Source organism: Apium graveolens, unplaced genomic scaffold, assembly GCF_009905375.1.
Source record: "Apium graveolens cultivar Ventura unplaced genomic scaffold, ASM990537v1 ctg5466, whole genome shotgun sequence".
Lineage (NCBI taxonomy): Eukaryota > Viridiplantae > Streptophyta > Magnoliopsida > Apiales > Apiaceae > Apium > Apium graveolens.
In genome coordinates this window covers 43,646-63,319 of record NW_027418985.1, presented here as the reverse complement: position 1 = coordinate 63,319, position 19,674 = coordinate 43,646, and the positions used below count along the sequence as shown (strand labels likewise).

General features: G+C 35.9%; 1 protein-coding gene and 1 non-coding gene across 2 annotated transcripts; one reads left to right on the top strand and one right to left on the bottom strand.

Moving 5' to 3' along the window:
- Positions 1-1,103: 1,103 nt before the first annotated feature.
- LOC141702669 (small nucleolar RNA R71) lies at positions 1,104-1,210 on the top strand. Its single transcript, XR_012567226.1, has one exon. It is a non-coding gene; the product is annotated as a small nucleolar RNA R71 (small nucleolar RNA).
- Positions 1,211-18,786: 17,576 nt separating this feature from the next.
- Positions 18,787-19,413, bottom strand: LOC141702668 (uncharacterized). The gene has a single exon (XM_074506301.1). The coding sequence runs from the start codon at positions 19,411-19,413 to the stop codon at positions 18,787-18,789; it is 627 nt and encodes a 208-aa protein (XP_074362402.1).
- Positions 19,414-19,674: the final 261 nt, after the last annotated feature.

Sequence of the window (19,674 nt, the reverse complement as noted above, 5' to 3'; positions counted from 1 at the left end):
AATATGCAATTTTTGAAAACCTCCAGAAAATTGGCAAACTGCTTGTCAAACTTCTGCTTCTGAAGTCTTTTTCGATATGGAGGAGGTGGATAGACCTGTTTATTTCCCATATTCTGCTCAGGAGTAGATTGTTCAACAGAATTATTGTTCGTTTCCGCTTCTCCATCCTTCTGATAAGCTTTATCATAAAAAAATCCACTATCTGGTTCAGGGGAGAGCGCGGGCGCGCTGAGAGGTAGCGCGGGCGTGCTGACCTCTGCCCGTGCACTTCTCCGTTTAGCCTAACTGCTGATTTTTGATGGTTAGCGACTTTTCTAGATCTCTAAGTGACTGCTTTCAACTGTTTTTTGACTTCCCTCTTGCCTGGGTTAACCTCTGTTCCTTTTGGTCTATTCAACAATGCATTAGCAATTTGTCCAATTTGATTCTCCAAAGTTTTGATCAAAACAACTTGACTTTTACACATTAGACTCAATTCTTCCAATTTAGATTTTTCATTAGCAGACTGACCAGCACTTCAATGAGATTGTTGTTGCATTCCTGATGGCTGAAATTATTGCCTTGGTGCATACCGTTGTTGAAAACTAGGAGGGTTGAATGGATTGGCTCCAAACTGCTGGTACGGTTGTTGTGGATGTTGAATATCATTCTGATTATTGCTCCAGCTGAAATTAGGATGGTTTCGGTTATTAGGATGATAAGCGGCATGAACTGGTTGCTGTGGTCTCTGAAAATTGCTTACAAACTATGCTGACTCACTAGATATAGCACATTGATCCGTCGCAAGTGCACCTCCAGAAAGATCATAAACACTTGCTATCTGATGAACTCCATAGTTGGTCAGAGAATCCACTTTCATAGTCAACGCCTTTAGCTGAGCCGCTATAGCTGTAATTATATCCACCTTCAAAATTCCTACTACCTTGCCTTGTGGTAGTCTCTGAGTTAGATTCTGATATTCATGATTAGCCATCATTTCAATTAGCTCATAAGCTTCCTCATACCTCTTAGCACATAAGGCTCCGCTTGATGCTGCATCTAGCATGGGTCATGACTGTGCTCCTAACCCATTTTAGAAGCAATTAATTACCATCCAATCAGGCATTCCATGATGAAAACACTTCATAAGCAATTCCTTGTAGCGCTCCCAAGCTTCACATAAAGATTCTCCCAACTACAGTGCAAATTGAATAAGAGCATTCCTGATTGCAGCTATTTTTGCCATAGGGAAGAATTTAGTAAGAAATTTCTGAGCAAGATCCACCCATGTCGTAATTGAACCTGCTGGTAGAAAGTGCAACCAGCTCTTAGCTTTATCCCTCCGAGAAAATGGTAAAAGTCTCAGTTTCACAACATCTTCCAAAGCACATTGAACTTGAAGGTTTCGCAAATCTCGATAAAATCCGTAATGTGCATATTGGGATCTTCCGTTGCAGCACCCCAAAACTGGACTGAATTCTGTACCATTTGAATCATGCCAGGCTTGATTTCAAAGGTATTAGCTGCAATGGTTGGTCTGACAATTCTAGACTGAATGTCATTGATTTTCGGTTGAGAATAATCCTTCAATGCATTCATTTCTGCTACTGGTTCTCCCATTTCCATGACCATTTCCGTTTCTACTTCTTCTAGTGTGTCCTTACGAGACTGAGAACGTTTTCACATACACGCTCGCTTGAATACCTGAAACAAACAAGCAAAGTAAAATTGGTAAGAGAAATAATTATATTCAGTGAACTTTAACAACCACTGATGACAAACACATAAAAAACAACACATATAAGTCAAGTCATCTATAAGTCAAGTCATCAACTTAAGCCGATATATAGCATTCTAAATGGATATAAAATCCACTTATCCCGTCTTTCTTTATTTTGAAGAGTCGCAACTCACTCTTAACTTATATTTTTTAATAAAATTATCTTTTAACTTTCCTTCTCTCTCATATTTTTTGTGTACTTTTATAACTTCAATGTACTTTTAATTATAAAATAATAGATTAAGAGTTGGTTTAAATATTATTGTTGGAGATGAACCTTTTTTATCTTACTAAGAGCCAATTTTTTATAATGTTTATAAAAAGTGTACTAAGAGTCTTTTGGAGATACTCTTAGGATTTCTAAACTATATGTTTACTTTTTGTTTTGTTTATTTGAAGTCAACATGGTTGACAACTTTTAGTAACAATGCGATTAGTACATGAAAGTAATAGTTGGTCAAGAGTAGAATTGGGGAAATAATAGGAAGGGGCTGTTGCTTTATAGCTGCCACTTTGCTCCTAGTTATATTTAGGTGTAGTAGTTCCTTTTCTTGATGTTACGTAACCCGCTCTCTATATACTTCATATATACAAAATTGAGTTTACACTTATATAAGTTTCCTTCTTGTTTACTCGTTTACATATTTTCAATATTCTAGTAACAGAGCCACAGCCCTTTGACCATAAAAATACACACGTAAGTGCAGAAAATGGAGTCTAGGAAAAATTAAGAAGGTTCGTTTGGTTTCATCTATCCAATGTATACTAAGACTAGTTATACGACATCGGCTATGAAAAAGAAACTATTTATTCCAGCACATGAAGTATGGGAAGTAATAGAACCCAATAATGTCAATGCTATTTTTGAGGATAAAATTGACAAACAAGCATTAACTGTTATTTACCAGGGGATTCTAGAGGATTTGCTGTTGACACTTGCTGAAAAGAAAACAGTTAAGTAGACGTGGGAGGCTGTTAGGACATTGTGCCTAGGTACAGAAAGGTGAAGAAGGTAAATGCATAAACACTGAAAGGAGAATTTGAATCACTAAACATGAAACATAGCAACTCGATCAATTTTATATGAAACTGAATGGATTGATTACAAATATCTGGGCTTTGGGAGAGAAATTTGAGGAGACTTATATGGTGAAAAAATGTTTTTAGTAGTACCTTTAAAAATTTCTACGAATTGATTCATCCATTGAACTATTTTGGAACTCAGAGGAGCTGTCAGTGGAAGAAGTTATTGGGTCCCTGAAAACTCATGAGAAGAGAATTTGGGGAGAGACAAAAGTGAACGAGGGAAAGATTTTACTGATAAAGAACGAGTAGAGAAAACATGAGCAAGCAGATGGACAACTCTTGCTTACTAGAGATGAATGGATAAAAATATCATGCAAGGAAAGATATCGAAGGAGTTATGAAAGTCTTGGAAAAGATGGTGAACGTAGAAGATGTGGCCGAAACAGAGTGAGGTGCTTTAACTGTGGAGCTCTGACTGCCAAAAACCATGACAAGATAAAAAGAGTAGGTTTGATGTAAATTTAACCCATATCTAACATGGATGGTATAATTTTGACTTTATTGTTAATATTTTAATTTTATATTTTGTCTAGTTTACTATTGTGCAAAGATGTATGACATATAATTCCATAATTTTATTTTTAAGAAATTCATGAAGCACAGAATGAAAGTGTTTCGCAGAGAAAGTTTCATCACCGCTTGTCAAGAAAGGGGTATATTAGTCTAAAAGAAGATGAAGTAAGGTTAAAGTGAATACTTCAATATTCTAAGCATATTTGTCATGGATTTTTATATTTTATTTCATTTTAAACAGATCAAGAAATGAAGGTTGGAGTCGGGAGTACGTCCTAATAGAGCACTATTTTTGGAAAAGGCTCGCAAGCGAAAAAATGAGGAAGAGATGGGTGAAGACTTAGATGTTATATGCGACAAAATTTAAAGTCTCCTGTATGATTATATTTGCATACTAGTAGGGCCATCAGTTATATTGAATACAAATGATTGAAATGCAATTATTCAACTAATAAATGAAAAATTAAATGATTTAAATCTTCACAGTTTGCATGTACTTATAAATATCATGCAAATGAAATATATTAATATTAAATAGAGAGAAAGGTCTGAATGCCTGATAAACAGATAAATATTAACAAATACCGGAATGTCTTTTGAAAATATCAGAATCTATTATGAAAAATTCAAAATTCACAAAACATTGTATTTAAAAAAATTATTTCAATTTCCACCACAGCAGATTCCATTATGCAAAATTATGTTGGAAATCAATTTAGTTATTTTTATTTCATGTTAATTGGATGATTTGTTGGAAAAGAAAGAGAAGGGTGAAATATGATTTGATGTAGGTGAAGATGTTCTCAATACAATTTTGGAGAGTCGTGAGCATTGTGGAAGGGTTCGGGCTATTGGAGTGTACATACCTCCGAAATAATACTTTATGTTGCGGAGGGAAAAAAGATTCGCATCACGAAGGAAAAGTTGATGGCACTAAATCAACAAAGAGATGTCAAGGCCAATAAAAAGATGCAGGCTTTTGAGGAATAGATTGCTCAATAGAAGGCAATGATTTCTTTAGTAGTTCCTCTTCACTCCCCAATGTAGTCCGAAAAGGAAAGCCAACAGCCAGTAAAAGGAATTATATGTGATGCTGATGATGATGAGGAATGTCTTCCTATAGTTCCTCACCCTAGGCCTTTCCCCCCGAAATTTTGGTAAATTTACCAGAAGTTAGTATTTTAATTTTATTAAATAATTTCCTGAATAATTTGGTCATTTATATATTATAGAGACTGTGCTTATGATGTTTAATTGAATGTATTATTAATGTAAGAAAATCCAAAACACGGACTGTATAGTGTATTATAATATTAGAAAATATGTTGCACAATTTGATGTGTTATTTTTTTGTCTAACCGCAAGTGTATAGTGTCTATTTCTAGTACAAAGTTGTGATTGGAGGTCGTATCCATAAGGAGACTAAGCTTTAAGAATTTTAATTTAATTGTTATGAATTATTTCTGAGAGAATAAATGAATATTGAAGCTTTTTAACTAACTACTAATGCAATTAACTATGTTTTTAATTCAATTAACTAAAGGTCCAGGATGGTGTAGGTTCACCATGTTTACACCAAACTAATCATAGAGGCATATAAATTTAGTGGGTCGAGTAATTAAGGTAAAAGTTATTCTTTCCCCATCATTAACACTTTCAAAAATTCCAATGATGCTTCCACTCTCACTTTCAATTCTTCTATCATGTAAGTAAAATCTCCCTATCTATTACCCATATTGCATATAGGTAATGTATGATATTGGCCAATTACACATATAAGCTTTTTGCTCCAAATAAGCTTTTTATCCTTCAAATCTTTCAAATCAAAGATTCTTGATTTCCAACAATAAAATATTATAATATGATACTAAAATAATATCTAGTTGATTTCAATATTGAGGTGGAAGGCCACATGTTTGTGGCCCCACTACCACTTGACACTAACATGTCAGGTCGTGCGACACCACATGTCAGATGTGACCGAACACGTGGAACGTACACGTGATCTCTAACAGTTATGTATCAACCATTATATTATTGTGAATTTCTTGTATGGTCATTTTTCAAAAATACCGACTAATTTGATGTTAAAGTATATACGTAATATATATTAATCAATTGTATAAGTATTAAACGGAGAAAATAGTAGTGCTTTAGTCTGCGAAATACTTGTCTTATTTCTGGAAAACGGAAATAAAATATACTGAAAAGACTCCAAATTAACTGATCCTACAAAATAGGACATAACCCAACTATCTCCTCACTACTCTATACCACTACTTATTCTATTCTCCTAAATAAATGACTACTAACTAGCTGACCAAATCAAAATATACATTAACATATTTGAACATAAGTTTGAGATTACATATTCAACAATCTGCCCTTTAATCTCAAACATGTCCACTCAGATTATTAATTCCCAATAGCTTTCTCATGTCTTCGAACTTGTTCTTGATCAATGCCTTCGTCATTATGTCTGCTCGTTGTTCACTGCTACTCACGTGCTTCAAAATAACTTCACCATGTTTCACAGATGCCTTAATGAAGTGATGTCGCACGTCTGTGTGCTTGCTTCGTCCATGAAATACTGGGTTTTTCACCAAGTCTGTAGCTGATCTATTGTTGATGCATATTACCACTGGACCAATGAACTCTGATATGATTTGACTAAAAACATTTCAAGTCAATATAGCTTGACAGGCTGCTGAAGTGGTAGCCATGAATTCTGCTTCACACGAGGACAATTCTACACATCATTGTTTTTATGAAACCCAGTTTATGGAACTTTCATTTAAGTAGAAAACCATTCCGCTTGTGCTCCTTCTATCATCCAAATGACCAGCCAAATTGTTGTCAGAGAACCCGTTTAAGACACTGTTATTGCTGTCTTCGGAGTATACCAGGCCGAAGTAAATTGATCCCTTCACGTATCTCATTATCCACATTACTGCTTCCAGGTGAAGTTTTGTTGTCCTTTCCATGTAACATCTAACAATTCCCACACAAAAAGAAATATCTGGACTATTTCAACACAATGTGGTCAACCTTTTGTTCTAGTTCAATACCCAAGTACTAACTAAGCTTCCCCAAGTTGCTCATCTGAAATTTTTTACCCATCGTTGTCTTAAATTTTTCAGTCAAAACAATACTGGAACCTGTGACTAGAAGAACATCTACATACACTACTATGATCAACATTTCATCGTGCTCCTTTCTGGTGTATACTGCTGGTTCGTAAGGGCATCGTGTGAATCGAAGTTTTTCAAGGTAAGAATACAACTTAGCTTACCAAACACGAGGTGATTGACGAAGACCATATTGCGCTTTTTTCAATTTATAGACAAGTTGTTTTTTTCCTGCCTATTCAAAACCTTCAGGCTGAGCTACATATACATCTTCCTTGATATCTCCTTTTAGGAATGTTGTATTCACATCGAGATGATGAACTGCCCAATTTTTCTTTGCCGACAAAACTAATAACAGTCTTACTATTTCGAGTCGGGTGACTGGGAGTCAGGTGAATCGAGTATACACTTCGTCATAGTAAACACCTTGTTCTTGAACGTATCCCTTTGCTACATGTCGTGCCTTATGTCTAATGACCTTTCCGTTAGCATCCTTTTTCAGTTTATAGATCCATTTCAGACCAATGACTTTTTTTCCAGGTGGCAGCGTTGTTAATTTCCATGTCACATTTTCTTTGATGGATTTCATCTCTCATTCCATGGCCTGTTTCCTGTTTTCATCCTTGACAGCCTGTTTGAAATTTCCAGGCTCATCGACACCCGTACGATATAATTCATCTCTTACCTCTTCTGTTTCTTCATATATATCTCTGATTAATCTGCTTTTTTTTGGTTCATTGTTGTCATCATAATCATCATGATTTAGACGAGTAGTAGTCTTTATTTGGGTGGGAGTATGCAGAGGATCTTCTTGATAGAAATTCCCTTTATTTACTTCCATAGGCTGAGAATAAATGTCGATATCAACTTCATCTGCAAGCTTCACAGTAAATTTTTATGAAGCCTCCCTTTCAATGTCTGATTTATTCCAAGGCCAGGATTAGAATTCTTCGAAGGTTACATCTCGACTCACTTAAACTTGATCATTTTCAGGGTCATAGAGCCGATACCCTTTGGTTCCTAGTTCTTTCCCAAGATTGATGACTATTTTGCTATGATCCTCCAGTTTTTTAACATATCTTTCAGTCATTTTCATGTATATTGTCAGTATTGTGAGTGCTCTCGTAGGGACTCTGTTAAGAAAATATACTAAATGCTGGATAGCTTATCCCCACATTTTCATTGGCAATTTTGTCTCATTCATGCAACTCCTAGCCATCTCCACTATTGTTCTGTTACAACGCTCCACTACGCCGTTTTGTTGAGGCGTATAAGGAGTTGTATAGTGTTGTTCAATTCCAGCACCCTCCAAGTATTCTTTGAATTCGTTTGACATAAATTCACCCCCTCTACCTGTCCGGAACACCTTAATCCATTTTTCCGTACCTTTCTCTACTTGAGCTCGAAAACATTTAAAGGCCTTGAATGCTTCATCTCTGATTTTAAGAAAATAGAACCACATAAATCTACTAAAATCATCAACAAGGAGGAAGAAATACCTATTGCCTGATTCTGTCTCTGGAGTAATCGGTGCACACCGATCGCCATGGATGAATTCGAGAATCCCTCCAACTTTATAGTTAGCTTTATATTGAAATTTATTTCATGCTTGTTTTGATATTAAGCATCCATCACAAACATTCCCTGATTGGTTTATTTTGGGAATCCCTTTCACCATATGTTCATTTATCATCATATGCATAGCTTGATAATTCACATGTCCAAGGCGCATATGCCAGAGTTTGGACCTCTCATCAACTTTAGCAAGAAAACATGTTTTGTTACCGGTTTCCATGGTCAATTTATACAAACTATTTGATGATCATTTAACCTTCATCAATAGTCTTTCCATCTCGTCATAGATCCACATAAAATCCCCTTTTAGTACTACCTTGTTTCCATCTTCGGACATTTTTCCCAAGCTTATGATATTGTTACATACACTACAAGAATAATGTCAATAGACATCACACATTAGACATCGGTTAACTTTGCCACTGATGTTAAAAAGAGTATTGACATCACCCCGTGTTTTTGTGATGTCTTTGTTCTTTGTAGACATCGGTTATAATTAAACCGATGTCTAAAATTCACCAAAAAAAAAAACAAAATTCGCGCCCACCATTTCTTCCCCCGTTAGTGAAATTTCATTCAGTTTAGTTCTACATTCCCCCAATCCCAAAATTCTCCCCCCTTAACCAAATTTTGGTTCCCCCCAAAAATCAATCTTCAGACACAAAATCAAAACAAAAAAACTAAAAACTAAAAAACAGAAAACTCTCTCTCTCTCAAACCTGTCTCTCTCTCTCGAACCCCTCTCTCTCTCGCACCTCTCTCCCCTCACAATCTCTCTGAACTCCGGCCATCATCTCACCATCATAATCTCTCGAACCTCTCTCTCTCTCGAACCTCTCTCTCTCTCGAACCTGTCTCTGGAACCTCTCTCTCTCTCTCTCTCTCTCTGAACCTCTCTCTGCTCTGAATCTCTCCGTTAAGCCTCTTTCGTTTAACCTCTCTACTTCGGTAAGTGTTGTATCTTCTTGAATCGAACTGGTCTTCTCTGCATGAAGACCAGTTTTAAAAGTTGAGGATTTTTGAATTCAAAACCCTAATTTTGTAAATTGGGGTTTTTTCTAATTCGAAACCCTTATTTTTTTTATTAATTTAGTGTCAAATCTTGTTGCTAATACTTTTCTTCTTGTTGTATACAGGACCTAATCTGAGAAAAAGATTTAAAGCTTTAGGTAATTTGGATTTTTTAGTTGTACATTTATATTTTTGTTTATTTTTTTTATTTTTGTAAATTAGGTTTTCATTTGTTTGTAATGTTGTGATTTGTTTTTGCAGGACATTAGTGTTGTTTGATTTTTCGATCATCGGTGAGTTTTCTTCTCCAACTCTGTTTTGTACGCTTATACATTTGATTTGTTTTGTTAGTTTTGATAGTGTGTTTTTTGTCTATGTGCTATGCAGTTGGTTCTTATGTTGATCTATGTGTTGTGTATAATATGCATTATGTATTATATGAAATCTCAGTTTTGTTTTATTTGCAATTATGTGCAGGAGAATTCATTTTGGTATTAGTATGTTATATTTAAATGTAGTCGTGTTCTGAATTTTGGATGCAAGTGTGTGGTTAATTTAGTGATTGTGTATGCAAGTGTTTAGTTGAAAATAGTACATTTATAATTTGATAATCTGCATCCGTGATCTGACTATTATACTATGGTTAATTATATAGTGATTATACATTAAGTACCGAATGACTAGTTAATATATAGTACTAGTACTATAATTAAATGTATAATATGAATTACGTAATGCATTACAAATCGATTCATATCATATTATAATAAAATATATAACATTAAAATGTATAATATGCATTATGTATAATATGAATTCTCAGTTTTCTTATGTCGTTTATAGTCTGCCCTATGTGTGGATGTCATACTTAAAATCAAGTTAGACTTCTAAAATAAATATTAGGCTTATAAAATAAATATAAGCCTTATACTGAATTTTTTAGTGACATACCAGGTGGTTTTAAATGGATAGGTCTTGGATAAAAGCCGATAGGGATTCTCTACAGTATGAAATTGGTGTTGAAAACTTCTTGATATTTGCCGAGGAAAATGCTAAAAACCCCAAGAAAATTCCTTGTCCTTGTGCACACTGCTCTAACTTCAAAAAGTTTTCTGTGAATATAATCAGAGGTCATCTTTATGAATCAGGGTTTAGTTTAGGATATTCTGATTGGATTTGGCATGGAGAAAACCATGATAATAGTACTAGGTCATCTGTTGGTAGTACTTGTCCTCCCTCGAAGCCCATACCAATTTCAGAAACATTTAACGTGTGTGAAGCAGCCTATAGTAGGGAAGATTGCGATAAAGAGTCAGATAACTTTAAGAGGTTTGTTGCCGATGCAGAACAACCTCTGTTTGAGGGAAGTGAGTGTACTAAACTGGAGTCGGTCTTAAAATTACATAATTGGAAGGCTAGGTTTGGAGTTTCCGATAAAGCTTTTACTGATCTGCTTCAATCAATTGGATCAATTCTTCCTAAAGATAATCTGCTTCCGTCTAATATGTATGAAGCCAAGAAAACATTGACTGATTTAGGCCTCGAGTATATTAAATTCCACGCTTGTCCAAATGACTGCGTATTATACAGGGGTCCAATTCTCGAGTCTTCTTCCGAGTGTCCCAAATGCCATCTCTCTCGCTGGAAAGTTGGGAAAGATGGTCAAGTTAGGGTAAATGTGCCAGCTAAGGTTATGTGGTATTTTCCGATAATCCCCAGATTTAAAAGAATGTTTAAATCTTCATCTACTGCTGAATTAATGAGTTGGCATGCAAATAATCGATCCAAAGATGGAAAGATGCGTCACCCCTCTGATTCTCCTTCTTGGAGAAATGTAGATTGTAGGTGGCCTCAGTTTGGTAGCGAGGCAAGAAATATACGTTTAGGATTAGCGGCCGATGGTATAAATCCACACAACAATGGATTAAATAATCGGTACAGCTGCTGGCCAGTTATGTTAGTAACATATAATCTTCCTCCATGGTTATGCATGAAGAGGAAGTTTATGATGTTAACAACATTAATTTCAGGCCCACAAGAGCCTGGTAATGATATTGACGTATATCTCCAGCCACTGATCGACGATTTAAAAAAATTGTGGGAGGAAGGTGAACCAAACGTGTACGATGCCCATACCAAATCCTTTTTCACTCTAAAGGCAATCTTGATGTGGACAATAAATGACTTTCCGGGATATGGAAATTTGTCGGGGTACGTTAATAAGGGTTATAGGGTATGTCCAGTATGCGGTGATCAGACCGTGGCTAAATATCTAAGTCGTAGTAGAAAAATGAGCTACCAAGGACATCGTCGGTATTTAGATCTTTATCATCCGTATAGGAGACAAAGGACAGCTTTTAATGGAGAACAAGAATTTGGTTGTGCACCTGAACCACTTAGCGGAGAGGAAGTGTTGGGGCAACAACAGCAACTTAGGTTCAGTTTTGGAAAGGGGGGGAAGCCAAAAAAGGTGGAGTCTCCATGGAAAAAACAGTCAGTTTTTTTTGAGTTAGAGTATTGGAAGTTTCACCATGTTCGACATTGTTTAGATGTCATGCACGTCGAAAAGAACGTGTGTGATAATATAATTGGGACACTTCTACACATGAAATTCAAGAGTAAAGACAGCCTTGCCTCGCGTCTTGATTTGGTTGACATGGGAATACGGCCTGATTTAGCTCCAGAAGTAGGTGAGAAAAGAACATACCTACCTCCTGCCCCTTATACTCTCTCCCGGAAAGAAAAACAAATAATATTGGCATCATTGTACGACATGAAACTTCCATACGGACATGCTTCAAATATAAGAAATTGTGTATCGATGATTGATATGAAGTTGTATGGTTTAAAGTCCCATGACTGCCATATCCTTCTCCAACAACTACTACCTGTTTGCATTCGTTCAGTGCTTCCGAAAAATGTTAGGGTTAGTATCATAAGATTGTGTTTTTTCTTCAACTCTCTGTGCAACAAAGTTGTAGATGTGTCAAAGTTGAATAAATTACAAGCAGATGTGATATTGACCCTGTGTGAGTTAGAGAAGATATTCCCTCCGTCATTTTTTGATGTTATGATACATCTTATGGTCCACCTAGTAAGGGAACTGCGATTATGTGGACCGGTTTTTTATAGATGGATGTTTCCATTTGAACGCTTTAATAAAATATTGAAGAGTTATGTAAGAAACCGATTATATCCAGAAGGTTCTATAGCTGAAGGTTACCTCAAAGAAGAGTCAATAGAATTTTGCAGTGAGTTCTATAGCGGGAGTAGTAGAACAACCGGTCTTCCGAAAGATGAAGAAAAAATTTCCGGTCCAATCGGTGGTGTGACTATGAAGTCAGTTGCGGAAAAAGAACGAGATGAGGCTCATCTTTCAGTTCTTCGTAATAATTCGGAAGTGGAACCATATGTTATGTAAGTAAAACATAAAAAGTATACATATAATTGTTAAAGTTGTATTTGGTATAGTTTAGTCGAATTTGATGTAAGTAATTTCAGGTTGCATAAAAAGTATTTGGAAGAGATTTATCGAGGGAAAAAGAAGAGTGTACAGTGGCTATTGGGAGAGCACAATCGACAATTTGCCGATTGGTTTGAACAAAAAGTTGGTTTACATTATTTTTCCTTCTTTTTTATTTTTATATGTCGTGTTTTTAAATTTGTAGCCACTTATATGCATCAATAAATTATATGTAGGTCAGTACAGAAATGAGGGAGAATGCGGAAGCCGTATCTGAAACTATAAGATGGTTTGCTGGGAAACCTTCATTTTCAGTTTTGACTTACGAAAGTTATGCTGTTGAAGGGGTCCGATACCACACAAAGGATCGAGATAATGCAAGGGTAGTTCAGAATAGTGGTGTGTCATTAGTTGCAAGGACAGTCCAAGTCTCTAGTGCTAAGGACATGAATCCTATAGAGAGTGATTTAAAATTTTATGGGGTGATCAGGGAAATATGGGAATTAGACTACCACGCATTCAAGGCCCCTCTGTTTTTATGTACATGGGCAGCAAGTAACAAAGGTGTCAAGTCCGATGATCTTGGTTTCACCCTTGTCAACTTCAATCGACCAGTTCACAAAAAGGACAAATATGTCTCTGTTGACCAAGTCAACCAAGTATTTTATATTGAGGATCCAGTTGATGCTAATTGGTCCGTTGTGTTATCGGCGACAACTCGAGACTATCATGATGTTTACAATGAAGATGCTCCTGAAGACACCTCCTGGAACCCTCCCCCATTCTGTTCTAATATCCCTACATGTGACCCTGCTAAAATTGATGATGCAAGTGTTTGTAATAGAAGAGAAAATGTTGAGGGTATATGGGTCAAAAAGTTATAGGAGTCTAGCTATATATTCTCCTTATTTGTAATTTTTCTTGTTATTTGTAATTTTTCTTGTTATTTGTAATGTAGCTTGTGATCTCTGTTTTCTTGTAATTTTTCAATGTAGTTATAGAAGTCTATCTGTAATTTTTCTTGACAATTAAATGAGAATTTTGTTTAATTTTCTGCATATCTGTTAGACATTATACCATGAACTGTGTAGTTGTTCTAATCTGTTAAATATTAGTTAATTTTTTAGATTAGAGGAAGAGGAAAGAATGGCACCAAAAAAGCAAATGCGAAAGCAATCAGAAAAGACTGCATCACAGAATCTTAGCGGTGGAAGCCCCAAGCGGCTGGAGGATGTTCCGAACAATGATGAAAACAATGAAGGGCATGCATCGGAATCTCAACCGACTAACTCAGAACAGACAAATACTACAACTAATACTGCTACAAGGAAGTCTGGGGGTAAGCGAGGCGTATGCGCAATGTACAAAGTGATTGTCAAGAAAGCTCGCGGGAAGAAAGTTAAAGTCACTGCCAATGAATGGGGAATTCCTAATGGGGAAACTAGAGCCCGTTTGCAGTCTTACATTGGTATGTTGGCTAGGACTATGATTCCAATCGACATTCCTACGTGGCCAAATGTAGACCCTGACTTAAAATCAAAGCTTTGGTTAGATCTCCAGGTACTAGATCAATTGTAAAAAATTATTATCAAATATAGATCTTGAATATAAGTTTTTCCTGTTATGATTTTGTGAACTTGTGTTTTTTCAGGCTACCTTCAAAGTTAAACCAGAAATTGAAAACATGGTCCTAAAGTCAGCAGGCTCTAAATGGCGACAGTTTAAGACTGATTTGACGAGAAAGTATGTGCTACCATTTATTGGAGAAAAGAAGAAGCTGAGTAAGCCGCCAAGAGGCTATGGCTATGTTAGTAAGGCAACCTGGAAAAGGTTTGTGAGACAGAGGACTGATTCTAAGTGGAAGGTATGTTTTAATTCTGTAATATATGATTTGGTGATTTTTTTGCATCGTCTGTTGTAATTTTTGTAATCTTGTGACATGTTTTTAGGAAATTCATGACACACAAAGTGAAAGAGTGTCTAAGAGAAAATATCATCACCGGTTGTCAAGAAAGGGGTACATCGGTTTAAAAGAAGATGAGGTAAGAAAAGTTCATTTAATTGTATAACTGTATTTAATTTATAATAGGTCAGTCCATAATAAATTAGAGTCCTACATTTTTTAGCCCTGGAGTTATTTGTATTACTGTATTTTATTTTATTTGTAACAGATAAAAAAAGGAAGGTTGAATCCGGGAGAAGAACCGGATAGAGCGATTTTTTGGCAAAAGGCTCGTAAGCGGAAAAACGGACAAGAGGTCGAAGAGGTCGATGAAGATTTGGCTGTTGTATGCGATAAAATTGTAAGTTTTAATTTTGGTTAAATTACATTAAAGTAGGCGAATCAGTAAAATTAGGACGACATAAATCAGTAAAGTAGGCGAATCAGTATAAATAGGACCCCTGTCAATGTTTTAGTTAATTGGTCTTTAATTATACTGATTACAATTATGCGAAATAATTATTATTTATCTTTTATTGAAAACTAGTTAACTCCATTTTGGTTAATTTATTTTCTTGTTAACAGAACGCATTGTTGGAAAAAAAGAAGAAGGGTGAGATTCAGTTTTCTGGTGCTGAAGATGTTCTGACAACGGCTTTGGAGAGTCGTGAGCATTCTGGGAGGGTTCGGGCTGTTGGAGGGTACATCACTCCAAAACAATACTTTAATTTGCCAAGAGAGCCAAAGCTTCGAATCACAAAGGCAGAGTTGATGGCCCGTGATCGACAAAGGGATGAACTGCTTGAAAAAAAAACGCAAGCTCTCGAGGCAGAGATTGATCGCTTGAAGTCAGTGATCGAAAGTGGAGGTACTTTTCACTCTCCAATGCCATCTGAAAAGGCAAGTTTCGATCCGGAAAAGGATAAAGAAATGAAGTCAAATCCACCACCTGCAAGAGGAGTTGTGTTGGTATATGAAGATGATGACTGTGTTTTTACAGATGGCCCAACTAGGCCTTCACCTCCTGGAAGTCACGTAAGTTATTTTAATTTTGTGAGCAACCTTGTCATTTATCTTACTAAGGTAAATCATTGTTACCTTAATTTTTTAATTTTGTTTATTTAAATATTATAGGCCCAACGATCTTGTGAGCTATCTGTCGAGAGACTTGAGAATAAGGTTGCATTTGGTATGGTATATCCTCGCGAGGATAATTTAACTGATTTGGTACATGGAGTTGATATACCAATTGGACATCAATGTGTCTCCGTTGATGGCCTCATAAAACCAGATGCCTTGCTTCCAGCTGAGACACGTGGTGATGACATGATGACTGTCCGCGATGCTCTAGGATCTTTTTTGGCATGGCCTGAGGAATTAATTAGCTACACAAATGTTGCGGTATAATGAATAATATATATATGTATAATATTGTCTGAATTTTGAAATTAAATTGTTCATTTCAAGATATTAAAAATTAAGTGGTATGTACATTTTATTTTGGTTTTATATTATCATCAGGTGCAGAAAAAAGAAAGGCCCCGAACAAGTGCTGAAAAAATAAAAAAGAATGACGGGTTGCAGGATTTGAAGGCACAATTTCTTCAAGCAAAGCCAGGTGCGAAAGTGCCAAAGGGCTTTAAGCTGTTGTATAAACATGCAACAACTTGGATGAAAACTACCGGGGTCAGTATCCAGGTTCGATGTGAGCCGAATGTGTTTGGACATGAAAAAACAATTTATTTATTGCATGAGAATGTTGTGTCTTTATTGGAGTTTGAAATGTTGGGCCAAGCAGTAGTTGCAAGTTACATGGCGTAAGTTACCTTTTTTTTCTTTTTAATGATCATTTTTTTAATGTTTGTAATTTTCCAGAACTTGCATTTTAACATCAGCACTCTTTCGATAGGCACTTGCATTCTGAGATTAGTGAAATACCAGAACTGGCGGAGACATTTGCTTTTATTGACCCCGGATCCACATATCACGTGAATGCTGATTTTGAAGCATACATTTTAAACCGGTTGAGAGAGGGTAACCCAGATCGCCTATTCTTTCTTCCGCATAATCAGAAGTAAGTACTTATTGTAATACTGAAAATTAAAAACATGGATAGTACAGTAGAAATTTCTATGTGATGTGTCCTATCTGTCTTTGTTTTTTTATGAAAATAGTATGCATTGGATTTTGGTCGTTATCTGGGAAGGGGAAATATATATTCTGAATCCACTACCTCACCCGACACAATTTTCAGAACTAGAAAAGGCGTTATCAAGGTAAATTTTTATTAACGTAACAGTTTGGTATAATTGCATGTTCATTTCTGTACATTATATGAGATTTTATGTTTTTTATGCAGGGCTTTGAAAAGTTACAACTCTGAAACCGGCAGGGGCAACAAGATGGCCAAGGCAAAGTTTCTTAGTGTAAGTACAATAGATCGAGTACCTAATATTTGTGCTTAATATATATGATTTATTTGACATGCCTGATTTGTCTTTTAATTAATGAAATAGGGATCTCCCAAACAACCCGGTGGGATTGAATGTGCGTATGTAATAATGCGATACATGAAAGAAATTATCGATGATGACAAGTTGAATTTTGCTAAAAAGGTATTACCTTGACGCTTCCAGTTTGCTATATACTGAGATATGGTTACTTTTCGATATGGTTACTTTTCATTCATGTACTGAATTTTGTTTGTTTCGAATTTGTAGTGGTTGGCCAAGACTCGATCGTGTTACAGCATTGAACAGCTAGATGAAGTTCGCATTGAGGCTCTGCAGTTCATCCAAGAGCATATCTGATCAATTCTTGTACTCAAGGTCTTTTCTTTTGCGTAGTCGTACATTTGGTAATTTAGACGGTTCTGTGTAGTAAGAATGTAAGTGTATAAATACTGGGGTTGCTGTATAGGTTTGCAAATGCTGGGGGTTGTACATTTGGTAATGTAGATTCTGTAGTTTTGAATGATTGATGCAGATGATGGGGTTGGTGTTGGTGATTTTTGGATGATTGATGCAGATGATGGGGTTGGTGTTGGTGGTTTTCGGATGATTGAATGGTTAAATGTATGAATGATTGACTGGTTAGATTTGTATGGATGCGTGTTTTCCAATGTTTTAGTTTTGGTTATGTAGTAAAGGACATCGGTTTTATTTATAACAAATGTCTATTAGTAATGAGTACATCGCTTTTTTAGAAAATTAGTGATGTAAAACTTTACACAATTTGGTCTATAAATTTCTTACACATCACTTTTAATTAAGAAAAGCTGATGTCAAAAAAGATAATGTACATCACTTTTAACCAAACAAAACTGATGTCAAAAAACGCAATGTACATCAGTTTAAGGGAAATAACTGATGTGAAAAACTAATATGTTCAAGTCTAAAGGATACATAGACATCACTTCATTCTAGAAAAAACTGATGTTTATACGCTTAATTAGACATCACCTTTTATTAAAGAAACAGATGTTTAATATGCCATTTTACATCACCTCTGTCAAAATTATCGATGTTTTTGTGACAAAAAACATAGCTCAATATATGTTTAATATGTTTTAATAGGTGTAATTTAGTTATTAAATAATTTTGTTATAGCATTTTTTGTGAAAAATCATCACATAGACATCAGTGTTTTTCACTAAAATCGATGTTTTTGTGACAAAAAACATAGCTCATGATATGTTTAACATGTTTAATTAGGTGTAATTTAGTTATTAAATAATTTACTTATAGCATTTTGTTTTAATAATCAACACATAGACATCTGTTTTTTAACTAAAATCGATGTCTAATCCAGTATAGACATCGGGTATTCACCGATGTCTAGAATAGACATCACCGACATCAACATCGGTTGGGAAACAGCATAGACATCGGCTAAAAAGCGATGTCTATGGACTTTTTTCTTGTAGTGATAGGCTAGGGATATAGTACACATCAAACAAGCATTTCTCTTCTCCGTTTTTGCACAACATCATGACAATCTCTTTCCCCTCAATCTTGAAGGTTGAGTCATCTCCAAAATGAACCATGCCTGTGATTGTCTCGTCCAGTTCAAAAAACTTTTCTCTGAAGCTCGTCAAATGGTAACATGTACCATTGTCGACGTACTACATGTTTATACTCGCAGCTTTCTCATCATTCTTTGACAATGTTGAGTGTAAAGCATGATTCTCATATGTGAGCATCACCACTACTTTTTCCTTCACACATTTTGCCAATAATAAGGTTGGTTCATCGTCATCTATCTGAGCCATGTGTGCTTCCTACCTAGTTTCTCTATTTTTCTTAGGCTTTCAACATTCTACAGCAAAATGTCCGTAAATGTTGCAGTTGTAGCACTTTACATTACTTTTGTCACCATGTCCCACCCTGTATCTATGATTTGAAGATCCTTCTTTGTTGGTCCGTTTTAGCCATTCTTCGCGAGTCAAGAGTAGTTTCCCTTCAGCCTTCTCTCGCTTTACCCACTCCTCTTCAGTTAATAACAGAAGACTTTGTCTAGACTCTATCTTTTCTTTTACACGTTCCTCGTGAGCCTTTAAAGAGCCCACAGCTTCTTCCTTTGTCATAGTGTCGAGGTCTTCAAATTGGTCAATGATAGAGGTCATTTGCAAGAATTTGGATGGCATAGCACGAAATTTTTTTTTCACTGTGTAGGACTCATCCACTTTCTCTCCAAGTGATATAAAGTTAGTCACAATTCCATTCATCTTCATGTGATAATCATCAATTATCATGTCTTCTTCCATGGTCATGGCTTTGAATTCAGATTTCAGTGTCTGTATTCTAGCATTCTTCACCTTATTAGCTCCTTGGCAAAGTGTCTTAATTGCCTCCCAGGCATCTTTTGCCGTTTCCTTATCTGTGAGAGACAACAACATTCCTTCCGGGATTCCCAGATAGATCATTGCTAATGCCATTTTATCAGTCTTATCGTCGACTACAGCCTTTGGGTCTTTCAGTTCTATGGTGTTCGACTCCCCTCGTGCCTTTATAAACACCTTCTTCTTGACAGCCCAACATGACACTTGCCTATTGACCCACTCTTCACCTTGTTAGCCACCATACTTATCTTCCTTTTGCGTTCACTAGGAGCTACCCCCGCTCTGATACCAAGTGATGTTGAAGTATATACGTAATATATATTAATCAAGTGTATAAGTATTAAATAGAGAAAACAG